The sequence below is a fragment of the Piliocolobus tephrosceles genome, chromosome 9, assembly GCF_002776525.5.
Source record: "Piliocolobus tephrosceles isolate RC106 chromosome 9, ASM277652v3, whole genome shotgun sequence".
Lineage (NCBI taxonomy): Eukaryota > Metazoa > Chordata > Mammalia > Primates > Cercopithecidae > Piliocolobus > Piliocolobus tephrosceles.
In genome coordinates this window covers 42,758,467-42,774,207 of record NC_045442.1, presented here as the reverse complement: position 1 = coordinate 42,774,207, position 15,741 = coordinate 42,758,467, and the positions used below count along the sequence as shown (strand labels likewise).

General features: G+C 37.2%; 1 protein-coding gene across 1 annotated transcript in view; it reads left to right on the top strand.

The window, feature by feature from the left end:
- The window catches only part of RPP30 (ribonuclease P/MRP subunit p30), a 29,625-nt gene extending 14,129 nt beyond the window's left edge, over positions 1 to 15,496 (top strand). The window contains exons 7-11 of the mRNA XM_023226282.1: positions 9,287 to 9,403; positions 9,966 to 9,995; positions 10,391 to 10,428; positions 10,823 to 10,902; positions 15,089 to 15,496. Coding sequence (XP_023082050.1) covers positions 9,287 to 9,403; positions 9,966 to 9,995; positions 10,391 to 10,428; positions 10,823 to 10,902; positions 15,089 to 15,198 — 375 coding nt within the window. The 3' untranslated portion in view covers positions 15,199 to 15,496. The remainder of the gene's footprint in view (positions 1 to 9,286; positions 9,404 to 9,965; positions 9,996 to 10,390; positions 10,429 to 10,822; positions 10,903 to 15,088) is intronic.
- The last annotated feature ends 245 nt before the right edge of the window (positions 15,497 to 15,741 follow it).

Sequence of the window (15,741 nt, the reverse complement as noted above, 5' to 3'; positions counted from 1 at the left end):
GCCTCCTGGGTTTACGCCATTCTCCTGCCTCAGCCTCCCGAGTAGCTGGGACTACAGGCGCCCGCCACCTCGCCCGGCTAGTTTTTGTATTTTTAGTAGAGTCGGGGTTTCACCGTGATAGCCAGGATGGTTTCGATCTCCTGACCTGTGATCCGCCCATCTCGGCCTCCCAAAGTGCTGGGATTACAGGCTTGAGCCACCGCGCCCGGCCTGAAACCAGTGTTCTTAGAAGGAAAAACAAAGGCTAGGGAATAGGAGGCGGTTTTAGAAAAGAGAATTTTAGTTTTGAAAGCTGAACAAAGGGAGAAAGAAAGTTTAAAATTAAAAATATCCCGCTAATTATTAAGATGTTTTTAAAAGGCTATGGAACCCAAAATTTATGAAGGATATTTCTTAAGAGGATAGCTAATAATCATGGATACTTACAACCTGAACATCGATTATTAAGGGAACAGAGCAGTCAAAAAAGAAGGGGAAGGGAAAAAATAAAAAGCAGAGGATCCTTGAGGCACCAGCAAGCTAAAGAGAGTCAAGAGGGAACAGGGCATGGCATCACATAGACATGGTCTATGCAGAATTAAAATATGTGTTGAAGCATGCTTATTCACAAAGAGCCCGGAGTTACTTTTATATTAACCTAATAGGATGGCCATGTGTTCAGAAAACTTTTTTGTTTCTCCCTCTGCTATAGAATTTTTCTCATTCTCCTTCTACATAGTTTTCTCTTGTTTTCCCATACCCTTCATCTTCCATCTGCCATGCCTTCTTCTAAGTCTTAATTTCCTTCCATTTCCATCATAAGGTAATATTATTTCACACCAGTAACTATTTTAGTAGCATAAGGTCAGCACAGCTGTTAACTATTTGCTTTGCCAATCAGATCCTAGGAAGAGTTGAGATGCTATTTTAGAATAGTGGCTTCCAAAACCCTACTTAGTCTCCTGTTCTCAAAAACTGGTACCCGAGGAGAAAAAAAGAGTTTAGCAAATACAGTCCAAATTACGTATCCAATCCTATCAGAGTCAGAAGATTAATTTTTGTAAGAAGTTTTTCAAAGCAGGATAATTCCCCTGCTCTTTTGCCTCTGTAGAATCATAACTTTCTCAATTTTAAATCTCTTTGGTGCTAAGGCATTGGCTTGAGAATTAGGGGGAGACAATAGGAGGAGAAAATGGAAAATTGGTATGTGAAAATTCAATGTGGCAATAATAATAATTATATTATTATTATTATTATTATTATTATTATTATTAATAGAGACAGGGTCTTACTCTGTTGCCCAGGCTAGAGTACAGTGGCATAATCATAGCTCACTGCAGCCTCAACCTTCTGGGGTCAAGTGATCCTCCTACTTCAGCCTCCTGAGTAATTGGGACTACAGGTGCATGGCACCACACCTGGCTAACTTGTTTATGTTTTGTAAAGTTGGGGTCTCACTGTGTTTCCCAGGCAGGTCTTGAACTCCTGGGCTCAAGCGATCCTCCCACCTCAGCCTCCCAAAGTGCTGAGCTTACAGGCATGAGCCACCACGCCTGACCCACCCAATGTGGAAAAATTTAAGTTAGCTTATGTTCTACCCCTAAAAATATGCTACTCAAACTAAAAATATATAATCATATATTTCAAGGGAAAAACATGAAAGCTCTTTTTGGGTAAATTTTTTTTTGATACAGAGTCTTGCTCTGTCACCCGGGCTAGAGTACAGTGACACGATTTTGGCTCACTGCAACCTCTGCCTCCCGGGTTCAAGCAATTCTCCTGCCCCAGCCTCCTGAGTACCTGAGATTACAGGCACATGCCACCATGTCCGGCTAATTTTTGTATTTTTTTTTTTTTTTAGTAGAGATGGGGTTTCACCATGTTGGCCAGGCTGGTCTCAAATTCCTAACCTTGTGATCTGCCCGCCTCAGCCTCCCCAAATGCTGGTATTACAGGCGTGAGCCACCATGTCCCAGCCTAGGGTAAATATTGACAGTACTAGTGAACATAACAATATAGGCTAAGCTCAAATCATTGGTTCCTTGTGGTGTTGCCAGTACTTATAAATAAATAAGTAAACAGTGAAAAACCCCTGAATCACCACATTTTCGAGTTGGAAATCTATGTTGTGCAGCAGCTCGTTTGTCAAATGTGGGGAAATGAAAAACTGCAAGAAGTCATTCAGCTCTTTAGTCACACAGGATTGGGAAAGTTGTGATTGGTTGTCTGTCAAGATCTCTGATGTGCCCCAGGTACCTATGATAAAATCCACCAATTAATACAATACTCAAGGTTGTGACAACCTTGTTGGCCTCACATATTGTTTCTCTCCAGAGGTAGCAATCTCTGTCTTTAGAAGTTTGCCTAACCTTTTTACCAGCCTCAAACTGCCAATACAGTTTCTATGGAAGTAGCACCCCCAGAGTTGGGCAGTATAGCCACTCAGCAAATTGCTAGTGAACTTAAACTTTTTCACCTTTGTCTTCACCTTAATGAACTAGGAAGGTCATTTTCTAGACGGCTTTGCCTGAATAAGCCCACATATGATACTGTGACCTTGGTTGGGAGGAGCTAGCATGTGATGCTAAGGCCAAGTCCATGGATTGGACAGCAGTGCACAGCACTTAATTCCTCATGTCTCACGACAATGGTAAGATTCCCAGTGGCTGCTTCGGTGAGAGCTTTTAATTGGGGTTTTTAGGAACTTGTATTATTGTTTAAACCAGAGTGTGAGCTTCTAGAGAACACTAGCTGTGTCATGGTCCTTTTTTAAGTACTTCACTGTCTTGCCTATAATGAGTCCTCCTTACAGTTTGTTGAGTGAATAAGTACATGTTGAGCTTAGCATCTCAGGGTATAGCATAGGGGATGTGGCCAAATTCTGCTCGTTGTTGGTCACTAGCTGGATGTCCGCATTCAGCAGGAAGTATATACAGTGAGGGAAGTGGGGCAGCGGGGCAACATGAGGAGGACAGTGGCACTCAAGATAGTGACACCAGGACACCCCACCCCCTGATTCCATTGGGAAGTTCAGGAAAGCTACTTTTGTTTGATGGGCATTTTTGGCTTAATTCCTACATTTTTCAATTTAAGAATTCTGAAAAGTAAAAAATTTTGCCAAGTTAGAAGGATATGCAGTTTAACACAGTGTCTGCTTTAAAAAAAATCTGGTGTGAACATTTTACATATGTTGTTTAATAAAAACTAGATGATGGAGTGGAAAGAAAGGCTGCACAAGATTATTTTTAGTCTTCATCTAGTAGAGGAGTAGGCTGCACTGTGAATTGGTCAAGAAGCAGAATTTATTCACTGTTAGTCCCTGTTAATTTATTCACCTATTTTTTATTAAAGTGAGAAAGTTGGAAACATACAGCGTCCAGCTTGTTGTTCAGAGTAAATAATAGTTGTGGTATAGGTATATGTGTATTATTTATAACATAATATCCAGTCTGGCTGTGGAGCTGTTTGTCTACACAAAGGGTGGAAATGTATACATTGTGAGAGCACAGAACATGTAGTAAGTAGGTGTGGATAATAGTTCAGTCTTCAGTCTTGGTCCTTGCATGTTCCTTTGGCTTTGAGGATAAACCTGTTTTTGGCCTTGAGAAGTTCATAGATTGGCTTTAAAAGGATCACTTTATAAGGATTACTTTTTTTTTTTTTTTTTTTGAGACGGAGTCTTGCTCTATCACCCAGGATGGAGTGCAGTAGTGTGATCTCGGCTCACTACAGCCTCTGCCTCCTCGGTTCAAGCGATTCTCCTGTCTCAGCCTCCCAAGTATCTGGGATTACAGACGTCCGCCACCATACCTGGCTAATTTTTTTTTATTTTTAGTAAAGATGGGGTTTCATCATATTGGCCAGGCTGATTTTGAACTTCTGACCTCAAGTGATCCACCTGCCTCGGCCCAGATTACTTTAAATTAAGCACAGATCTTAATTTTGTTACGATTTGGGCCCTTTTCTTTGGTTGTGGTGAAAAGCAGTATTAAGAAAGGTCAGTCATTCATATTTTACCAATAGGCCAGACGCCATGTGAGGATCTTCAGCTTGGAAGGTTGGGATTGTGAAGGAGGGCCCAGGAGCTCTAGAGCATACCAAACACTCCATTTGTGTACTTTGCAACTCTTCTCCCTTTTGTCATCTTCACTGCATGCTTAGGGCACCATAATTTCAATTATGCGATTTCCTCTAAAATCTCCCACAAACCTCTTCTGGAGTCTAAGTAACTTGTCATTGCAACTCTATCATGTGATAGATGTGTTTCTAAAAAATTGGATTCCACTCCTCTTCTTGGATAATCACATGACTTCAGATTATTTAGCATTTTATGACGAGCAGTTGGATACCTGCTGTGGCCCAGCAGCTTTGGGATGGGTAGATATTAATTATCTCCATATGCAGGTAATACAGTCTTTCTCAGGTAGTTCATGGTTCACACAGTTAAATGACTCTCTCAAGGGGTTACTAGGGATTTGTACTCAAGCTTTGATTCCAAATCTGTCATTTCCTACTGGGAAATGCTATTTAAAGTTACTTTACAGCAGTACTCTTTGTTAAGCAGAGTAATTTCATATTTTAAAACATGAGCTTTATGAATTCAGGTTGTGAGAAGAAGGATGATCTTAAAGCCTCACGTATCTCTTTACTTTCCCTTTGATTTTTTTTACAGTGTTATTTCCATTTCAATGTTATTGTCATTTAACAGTGACTCCAAGCTTATTGAGTTATTTTAAGGGATCTTACATGTTTTACACTCTGATGTTTTCCCCTCAGCCCTTCCTTTAACCCTAATCCATTTCTGTCTTTGTGGTCCAGTTACTCCCCACTGAGAGATTTTAGTAAGTAATATCTAAAGCAGTGAGGTAGTTCCATGAATCATGCTATAAATACTTGATTTGGATGTGAGTGTTCTGTAAACTTTGTTTTATCACACATGAATCTAATGTGTTAAGTACTGTGTCCATTCAGTGCCAGTATTAAAAATTTCTGTGGCAAAAACAACAACAACAACAGCAAACAACTCCAGAAACAAAGTTAAAAGACAGATGACAAACTGACGGAAAATTTTCACTCATGTCATAGACAGAAAGCTTACTCCCTTAACACAGAAAGACCAAAGAGTGCTTAGAAATTAATAAGTTAAAAAAAAAAGATGAACAATACAAAAAAAATGGATTAAGAATATGAAAAAGGCATTTCACAGTAAAGGAAATGCAAACAGGCCTTAGACATATGAAAAGATGATTAAATGTATCATAGTAAGAGATTTCACATTAAAATCACCTGTGTGATTAGAGATACACTCTGTTGTAAGGCTGCAAGAAAGCAGTAATTCTTATACTTTGCTTGTAACAGTGTAAATTGGAACAATCCCTATGTGGAGGGTGTGTAATTTGGCAACAACTCTTCAAATTACAAATACATTTACTGATTTAAACAACAGTTTTAAACTGTATGATCTCACGGTTCTGAAGCCTGGAAGTCTGAAATCAAGGTGTCAGCATGGACTTGTTCCCCCTGAAATCTGTAGGACCACCTTCCTTGCCTCTTTTTTAGCTTTGGTGATTTTCTGGCAATCTTTGGTAATCCTGGGCTTGCAGCTACATAACTCCAATCTCTGCCTTTGTCTTCAGTGTGTTCTCCCTGTTTGTCTCTGTGTCTTCACATGGCCATCGTCTTATAAGAACACCAGTCATATTGGGTTAGGAGCCTACCCTATTCCATTCTGACTTCATCTTAACTCATTACATCTACAGTGAACCTATTTCCAAATATAAGATTACATTCTGAGGTACTGAGGTTTAGGGCTTCAACATATCTTTTGTGGATGAGGACATGATTCAACCCATTATGACTAGCAATCCCACTTCAGTGTTATTCTACAGATACACTGAAACCATCCAAAGGCTATCAGTAGAGGTTTGGTTAAATACATGCTATACCTCTACAATATAATACTGTGCAACTGTAAAACAGGAAGTTATGAGCTGACTTGGAAAAGCTTTCATGTCAGGACAGGAATGTAGCAGACTACCTTTAGTATAAGAAAGAAAAATAGTGTCCATATTTGCTTATAGTTGTATGAAGAAACTCTGAAAGAAGACACAAGAAATTCATATAAGTGATTATTGGAGGAAGGGATAGGGCAGATAGGATCCGAGATGCAAGTAGTACTTTTTATTGTTTTCTTATGTTGCTTTGTGAGTCATGTGGACAGATTACCTATCTTAAACACTGAAAGGGTGTCATTCATTTGAATTGAATAAAGAACTAATTTTTATGACATTAACAGGGAATCAGTATATTGTCCCAGTAATCAGCTCCTTATTTTCCTCTCGTCTTTCTCTAAGGCTTTGCTTAATACTTGGAATTTTAGTGCCGGTGTGTCTTGATTCAGGTGTCACACACCTGTCCTTAGTAGCATCTTTATGACTGTTATTTCTCATTAGTAAAAAAATCTGATCACCCACCCATGCCAGAACCTTTGGTCAGACATGAAAACAAAAGCTAATTAGGCAGGCACTGTTAAGAAGAGGCTGTTATGAACAATCATTTGATGAGCTTTAGGCAATTTGCATTAAAATGGTCTTACAGCAAGATCCCAGGTAATGAGTCTGTATTTTATCCATCTAAAAATTTAAAATGCGATACTGTGAAAGAAATATTCACAACCTTCAATAGCGCATTATTTTTCATTTTTCTTTTTCAAGAATTCCTATAGCAGTTTTAAAGTAAACTTGATTCATGTACCAAGATGAAAATCAGAACTTTTTTCTTAAAAAATAATTATGCTGATAATATCCTTTTTTTCTCCCCTTCCCCCTACAAAAGTTGTTTTTATTTTGATTTGGTCCCCACAAGGGTCTAGAAATTTAGATTCAGTCAATTAGGACTATTTTGAGATCTAACCATCCAACTCTATGTATCATTCATCTCTTTCGTTTATTTCGCCTCTTCATCATCCTATTGCCTTGTATTATAGTTCCACAACTAGAAGGATAAGGAAAAGAAATACAGGTCAGCCTCTTCAGCTAAGTAATAGTTTCGGTAAAATATATAGCCAAGGAGATGGCTGATAATATGGCTAAAAGGGATGTTTCTGTTTATCTGTGGCTTTTGGTTAGCCAGGTGCATCAAGGTTCCTTTGATGATGGATCGTCTATAATGAACAACGTTATCACAGGACATCTTCTCCATAAGCTACTATTTATTCACTCAAAATATAAATATACACTTTTTATGTAAAAGGCAGTCTAGCTCTCAAGAAGTGTACAAGCTTGGCAGAGAGAATGAGATACATGTTCAACTATAACAGAAATATTATCTTAACAAATGTCTTTCCTAGAAATAATCAACACAGGTAAAGAATTAGAGATGGGGAAAAGTCAAAAAATGAGAGAGGGGAAGTTTGCAGTGTGGAAAATAGCATTTAAATTCTAACCAAACTAGAATCAGACAGACAGGAAAATCTAAAATAAAATCTGGGAGCCTTGAAGCCAGAGGAAGAATTAAGGAAATCTGTGTTCAGGAAGGAAAAGTAGAAGGGGCCTTGAAGTGCAAGTGAATTAAATCAAGAAAGATTGCCAGTTCTAGAAAAAGACAAGTTTCTCCATTCCATGTAAATGCTCAGGAGTAAACCACAGGAGTCACAGCTGGGCCAGTCTCAACTCGTACTCTGGGCAATCGAAACTCATTTGCCAAGCAGAGACTTGGATCATACTGCCTAGAACATGCCTACCATTCTTTATTCATTCGAAAGAGTACTGCCCCCCAAGTGACTTTTGCAATTGGATAAGAAAGAAAAATAGTATCTATTCATATTTGCTTATAGTTGTATGAAGAAACTCTGGAGGAAGACACAAGAAATTAATAAAAGTGATTATCGGAGGAAGGGATAGGGCAGATAGGATCGGAGATGCAAACAGTACTTTTTATTGTTTTCTTATGTTGCTTTGTGAGTCATGTGGACAAATTACCTATCTTAAACACTGAAAGGGTGAGAATCTGATTATCCTCTCTATGCTGAAAATCCTTCAGATGTTTTCTCCATTAGGAATAATCCTCATCATCAGTTCTAAAGGCCTGCACAGTTGACCCTTCCCATCCTCTTTAGCCTGTCATCCTCATTATTTTTCTCCAGCATTTGACCTTCGCTACGTGTTGCCTTGCTGCAACCTTGGAGACTTTGCCAATGCAAAAGTCTGACCTCCCTATGAAAATGCACCTTCCTCTGCTATTTAACTACTTAATTTCTTCCTCACCCCCATCCAAACTTCTACTTGATAGCACTTAACACAGTTGAAGTTTTATATTTTTGTGTGGTTATTGATCGTCTCCCCCACTAAAATGTGAACTTTTAGAAGGCAGGAACCATCTCAGCTTTTGCACATAGTAGGCTTAAAACATATCTTCTGTGAATGGATGAAGACATTTAGGTGCTCATTAGGAAAGCTGAATAGTATGGTGGTTAATTTCAATCTCATTTCCACTCATCTACTTACCTGTGGATCCCTATATAGTAAGAGTACATTAAATAAAGAAGTTTCTTTTTCTCATGAAAAAAGCCAGGCTTGTATGGTGAGCTGGGCAAAATCCTCAAGGGCACTTCAATCTTTTTTGCTGTGCAGCTATAAGCCCAGTGAAAAACCAGGGGCTTTATTACTAAAGAAAAAGGAGAGGACAGATATACAGGCAATTAGCAGTCTTTCAGTAATGCCTTATAAAGATATTATAGTAAGGATTAAATATTATATATAAGATTCTCTTAGCATATAGTCAGCACTCAATTAACTATGGCTGTTATTCTCTCTTCAACATATAGGTAATAAATTACTTACCTGAAAGACCTACCCACCCTTGGTTCTTTGGGCTTTTTTCAGCTCTTCATTTCTTTCTCCCTTTGTGCATTCGTAGGTCAGATTACTTGGTTTACTATGTTTGCATACAGTTTACTCTAAATGTAGGGAGTACATTTCTGTTTTCCTTTTGATAGTGCATGGAGTAATAGCCCCTCTCTCACCCCATTGGGACTTTGTTCTTCTTAGCCTCTTCATAATTCCTGTTTATGTAAAGTCAGCTTCCCCACAACCAAGATAAACTCTTTTGATCAAGTAGAGCCACAGATTTACTTTCTTCTCCTTGTGGGTAGTGCCATTTGAGTGTTAATCTGTCTTTCATAAAGCTGTACCTTGACATGTAAGGGGTAAGTGGTAGGGAGTGAGGAAGGAGGTGAAGAGAGAATCTGTGAAAATGCAGTAGGCCAGTGCATGCTTATCTCTGACAGTTTTCTTTATTTCCTATGAAGGCAATTGACCGAGGCCTGGCTTTTGAACTTGTTTATAGCCCTGCTATCAAAGACTCCACAATGAGAAGGTATACAATTTCCAATGCTCTCAATTTGATGCAAATCTGCAAAGGAAAGGTATGGTTCTATAATTTTAGGATGTTTTTCACATCTGGCAGTTTATTATTAGTGGTACACTGGAATTGTCAAACTGACTCCTTTCCTTAATGCAAAATGTTCTCAAAGCATAGGAACAAATTCTCCCATTTCAGTGAGCTCTGCTAGTTTTAAGGGAAAGAAAAATACCAAGGGAAAAATAATATAAGGGAGAAAAAGATGTGTTGGAAGCCATATCTTTTGATAAAAATTTGCAGTTTACATACTGTGAAAGAAAAGTCTAGAATAACAATTGTCCTCACTGAGTTGAATTAAGATTATGTGACCTTTTCCTCTTGTTTTTTAAACTTAATTCATCTGTACTAAGATATGCTAGGAAAACATATTTTGTTTTTTATTACGGATTGCCTTTAGTTTGACATGAAGTCTTTCATTTTTTTCACCTTAATCATTTACCTTATCTTTAAAAGAAGATGGTATTGGAGCCTTAAATGTTAAAATGTGATTACTGGCTGTTTATATTATGAAGCTCCTTTTTTTTGCATTTATCTAAGATTAATATTAATCACTTTCTATTTTGTAGAATGTAATTATATCTAGTGCTGCAGAAAGGGTAAGTCTAGCATGAAGTACTTTGTTTTCATCTTTCAGGTTATAAAACTTTGCAGTTTCTGGGAGATAAATTAAAATAGTAAATGAATATTTGTTGCATTTTTTTCTATTTTAACTGCATTTGCTCATTGTAATTGCTAAACAGTAAAATTTATCCCCATTTTCTTTAGGCTTCAACTTTTGTTTATATAATTAGTTTTTCTTTTATCCTTTTACAAAATGCTTTTCAAGCTTCTCTTATATTTTCAAAAACTATAAAACCCATCAAAATTATAAGGACTTAAATTTATGTAATTTTTTATTTTTGGATACTTAAATATTCTATTAATTTGCTATAAGTTATTGAAATGTTATAAATAGTTTTCTCATAGCTACTCTTTGTTCATTTTATTTCAGCCTTTAGAAATAAGAGGGCCATATGACGTGGCAAACCTGTATCCTTTTCTGAGTAAAAGTTGTTGACATTGTCTTCAGGAAATTTTGAATTCGAAGCCGTATTATAGTTGAATGTGGTATTTTTCTCAACCTTGTACTGTAAGTTTACCAATTAATAACTTCAAAAATAAATTATATTACCTTATAGAGATCTTTATGCTTCTGTTTTTTAATTAATCCTGAGATAGAAAAGAGGGAACAAGGGACTTCATATGTTAAAAGCTTAGAGTTAAATGAGTCTTTTCTCAGATGCATGTTCCAGTTGAACTAAGAACTGCTGTTGAATTAATTAACCTCTCAACACGACCAGGTTAGCTGGCACTTTCTGTTATGTTTGTGTTAGTCTCATGGCCTTGGCTGACTCCAGGTTGAAATCTTTAACGCTCGCCCAAGAGGCTTGCTGTTTGGGCTCTCTGAAAGTGATGCCAAGGCTGCGGTATCCACCAACTGCCGAGCAGCACTTCTCCATGGAGGTAAGCAAGTTCTTCCAGTACAAACTGAATGGTCATGTTAGAAGCAAGTCATTTTTACAGCCATACCTATTTTTATTGCCCTATCCTCCTGAGTTCCTTTGGGGTCATCTTTTCTCAACCTCTTCTAACCATAGCCATCAGTGTTTTCTTACCCTCACTTCAGGTTTTACTTTCTAAAGTTTGTAGAATGAGTATAGTCTTCATTACAGAAATGGAAATGAGTATTGAATAGTTCCTCCAGCTATACATGTGTGCTCCTGCCCACATTTTGATAGACTTCTAATCTCCCTTCTTCTCCCTCACCAGAGGGCCATGCTTTCCCTGTTGAAAATCTCTGTTTTAGAGAACTGATATATTAAAAATATATGTTAAACTATTTATTAGGAAAACAAAAACAGCAAATACATTTTAAAAATCCAACTAACAAAACATAGACTGTGACTTTTACATTTATTATAACTCAGAATGTTTCTTTTCCCATGTTTGCTTACCATGGTCAAGTTGTGTCCAGACTGTACTGTTTTTTGTTGTTGTTTTTTTTTCTGTTTTTAAATAGAGACAGGGTCTCACTATGTTACCCAGGCTGATATTGAACTCCTGGGCTCAAGCAATCCTCCTGCCTCAGCCTCCCAAAGTGTAGGATTACAGATATGAGCTACCATGCCTGGCCAGACTGTACATTTTTTACTTACGTTTTGTATACGTACCTTTTCACTGACTGAATTTCCTATTCATCAGATGTTAAAAATTGAAAGTATGCTGAAACTTTGGAAAATGAAATTGAAATTGTATTAAAACAACTTAAGCTTTTGATCACTGTTTTGTCTTCATTATCTTTATAATTCTTAGGACTAGTTGTAGTGGTTAAGAAGCAGTTTCATTGATATCACCCAAATGAATTTTAAACTTCAAAGTAGATCGCTACATATAGACTAATATTTGTCATATGAATAGCTAGGTTATTGAGGGCCTGTGTGTTGGGCTTTATTGATCTGATTTCCACTTGACAGAACTGCTTACTGTATTGGCTTGCCATAAATTAGATGATTTTTGCTTTTAGTTTCAGCATTTTTAGTTTGAGTTTTTTGTGTTATGTAGCCTAGAACTCATCACATAAGCTTTGGGAGTGATCAAATTAATTGAGATTTTTTATGATGATTTTCTTGAAGTTAGGGAACAGTTGGTTCACACTTTCATAGTTCTGTCATTATTTTGATCTATTTTAAATAAACAATCATCAAGATTTTGAGTAACAGTTGGGGTTCCAAAATGGACTAAACAGAAAACAGTAACTAAAATATAAATACATATATAATTTTATATATAGGAAAATAGGAAGTCCTGCATTTGACTTTAAGAATTCAACTATTCAGCATACAATATATAATATGTAATGTATTTTTTTTTTTAGAATTTCTTTTTGTGGGTACATAGTATGTGTATATATTTATGGGGTACTGAGATATTTTGATATAGGCATGCAATGCATAATAATCACATCATGGAAAACGGGGTGTCCATCCCCTCAAACGTTTGTCTTGTGTTGTAAACAATCCAATTATGCTTTTTTAGTTATTTTTAAATATACAATTAAGTTACATTGACAATGGTCACCCTATTGTGCTGTCATATACTAGGTCTTGTTCATTCTATTTTTTTTGTACACATTAACCATCTTCACCTCCCCCTCAGCCCCCCACCACCCTTCCCAGCCTCTGGCAGCCATCCTTCTACTTTCTGTCTCCAGGAGTTCAGTTGCTTTGTTTTTTAGATCCCACGAACGAGTGAGAACATGTGATGTTTGTCTTTCTGTGTCTAAAATCAGGCTTTTATAGGAGCTAAACTTAAAGAAGACTTGTGAACTTCAGGTGGCATTACCATTCACCCCAGTGTACCCAGGACAGTTCTAGTTTATGCCTGCTGTTTCTGTGACCTTATTAGCACTTCTGTTCCCTGAAGAGTGTCCTAAATAGATGATAAAATATGGTTACCCTGGTTTTCGTTGCCATTGGGATCAGTATGAGACGGTAGTATGATGTGTTCTTAAGATTGCTAATTCAGCTTAGGTAATATTATAAATAAAGGATTCTGAGGCAAGGAAATGCAAAGCCTCATTATTATACTCTTATTTATGAAATCTCAGCCAGCATCTGTATCATTCTGAGTGCCACATTTAAGAAGGACAGCAGTGTACTGAAACACTATTGGAAAATGTCTACTCGGTCCTTAAAGGGTCTGGCAACCTCATGATGAGAGGAATCATGACAGTGGTGCAGGCATGGATACCTGGCAAGCAGAAGACTTTGGACACATAGTAGTTGGCTTTCAACTTGGAAGGCTTGCCACAGGAAATCAGAATTAGGTTTCTTGGGGGTCCAGAAATCCAGAAACTAATGAATAGCAATTCTGAGGAGGTTGTATGGAAAGGATAGAGGAAAGAGGCCTAAGGTCAGAGTCTTTGGCCTGTGATTGATGAAGTTCATGCCGTCAATCAGCCCCTGGACCAAAATGAACCTGTTGGGGACACCTGCCCTAGCCCCTTGTGAACAAAATTATTCACTTGTAAATAATCCTTTAGATTTTCCTCAGCAAGATAATTAAAGGAAATACTGTATGTGAAAACATTTTGTAAACTAAAGCATACACAAATGTAACTTCCTGCTGTTACAGAAATGCATTTATTGTTAAAAGACACTGAAGAAATTAATGCATTTTGTTTAAAAGTGCTGATTTTCACAATGTTTTATTTCAGGTGATTTTTAGACTAGACTATATGGGTAGAGAATCAGTGATATAAATTAATAGCTATTAAGTGTGACATTTTTCATTTGGTGAAATGGAAATAATTGATAGTTTTTGTTTTGAGGTTCTCATTATATTGACATTTTAATGACCTTGAGAGCAGTTTTATCCCTTTTATAAATAAAAGTGTTTTAAAATAATTGGCAAAGTAGATTTACTAGGTTAATCTTGGTAAATGGGAAAATAATACTTAACACTTTATAGTTGACTTTATTTTTATTACTTGAAATAAGAAATAATTCATAGCTAAATTTCTGGTCAAGTTGTTTTGATTCTGCCACCTTTGTAGCTAATGGGTATCTCTCTCCTTCTCCATAATCCCTTTCCCTTTCTAAGAACAGAGTTGGAGTCTATTTTCATGACACTATGGCCTTTCATAAGCTACCCTTCCGGCCTCATTTTCTCCTAATTTTTTCATATTCCTCCTTCACATCAGCCATATTGTCCTCTAAACTGTCTTACCTAAGTTCTTCGTACCTTTCTCTCCATGGCTTTGTAAAGGAATACTTCTCTTTTTCTTATTCCATTTACCCTATTCAGAGTAGTGTCACCTTTATATAATACCTCATTGCTTTATCCAGCAGTTAATTCTTGTGGATGCCTCCACTCCTATTATATTTGCTCTTATTGTGCTTCTCACATGCATGTATTATGGGGAAAAGCACCGACTGTTGGGCATCTTAATACCCTCTGTATATGGACACAGTGCCTGGCCTGTTAGTAGGTTTCTAGGAGAAATTGGTTAAATTTTTGAACTCTGCTGCCAACCTAATCTAAGCATTTAATAATTTCTATTAATTCTTTGTTCATTGTCACCATTTAAAGAGATCAATAAATTTATGAGTTTGATTTTATCCATTAACTCAACTAGTATTTATTGAACACATTTTGCATAGCTAGGCCATTGTTGAGTGTTGGCAATATAATACAATTGATTCTTCAGAGGTACCTTGATGTTCTAATGAGAGAGATAGGGTGCATGCTGTAAAATGAGGCAAGCATGTGCTCCGCTTGGGAGCCATACACTCGATTACTGTGTTTGCTCTCTTGATTTGTCTGTCTATCATATGTAAAGTGTCTGCTACACCAATGTCTATGACGGGGTTCTGGCTACATAAGATGCCATGGACAGACCAGTGGAGATAACACTGTCCCGCAGTTTTACCCATGAGGTAATCTTCAGGAATGAATTAGATGTTAATAATATACTGATATTTGTTTATGTTGGGAAAAAAGATAATGACAGTAAATGGCACTAGCACCCATAGCAGTTCATTATGGCTTATCATTTACTAGTGCTGTAAGCCAAAGTAATATGTTAAACCACCTCATTTTAAATTATGTCTTAACTTCAAGCGCAATGGTTTCCCTGTTTGTTTTATAGAAACTAGAAAAACTGCTTTTGGAATTATTTCTACAGTGAAGAAACCTCGCCCATCAGAAGGGGATGAAGATTGTCTTCCAGCTTCCAAGAAAGCCAAGTGTGACAGCTGAAAAGAATGCCCCAGTCTATGTCAGCACTCCCTTCTTCCCTTTTATAGTTCATCAGCCACAACAGAAATAAAACCTTTGTGTGATTTACTGTTTTCATTTGGAGCTAGAAATCAATAGCCTATAAAAACAGTTTTACTTCCAATCCATTAAAACAACAAATGAAACCTAGTGAAGCATTTTTTTAATAGGCTGCCAGCTTAATGAATTTAGATGTACTTTAAGAGAGAAAGACTATTTATTTCTCCTTTGTGTAAGTGATAAATAACAGCAGATATACTTGAATAAGATGTTTTAGGTATTTTTGTTTTGTTTTGTTTTTGAGATAGGGTCTTGCTTTGTTGCTCAGGCTGGAGTACAGTGGCATAATCACAGCTCACTGCAACCTCAATTCTGGGCTCAAGCGATCCTCCCACTTCAGCCTCTCAAGCAGCTGGAACTACAGGTGTGCACTACCAGGCCTGGCTATTTTTGTTGTTTTTTTTTCCCTTGTAGAGACATGGTCTCACTGTGTTGCCGAGGCTGGTCTCAAACTTCCAGGATCAA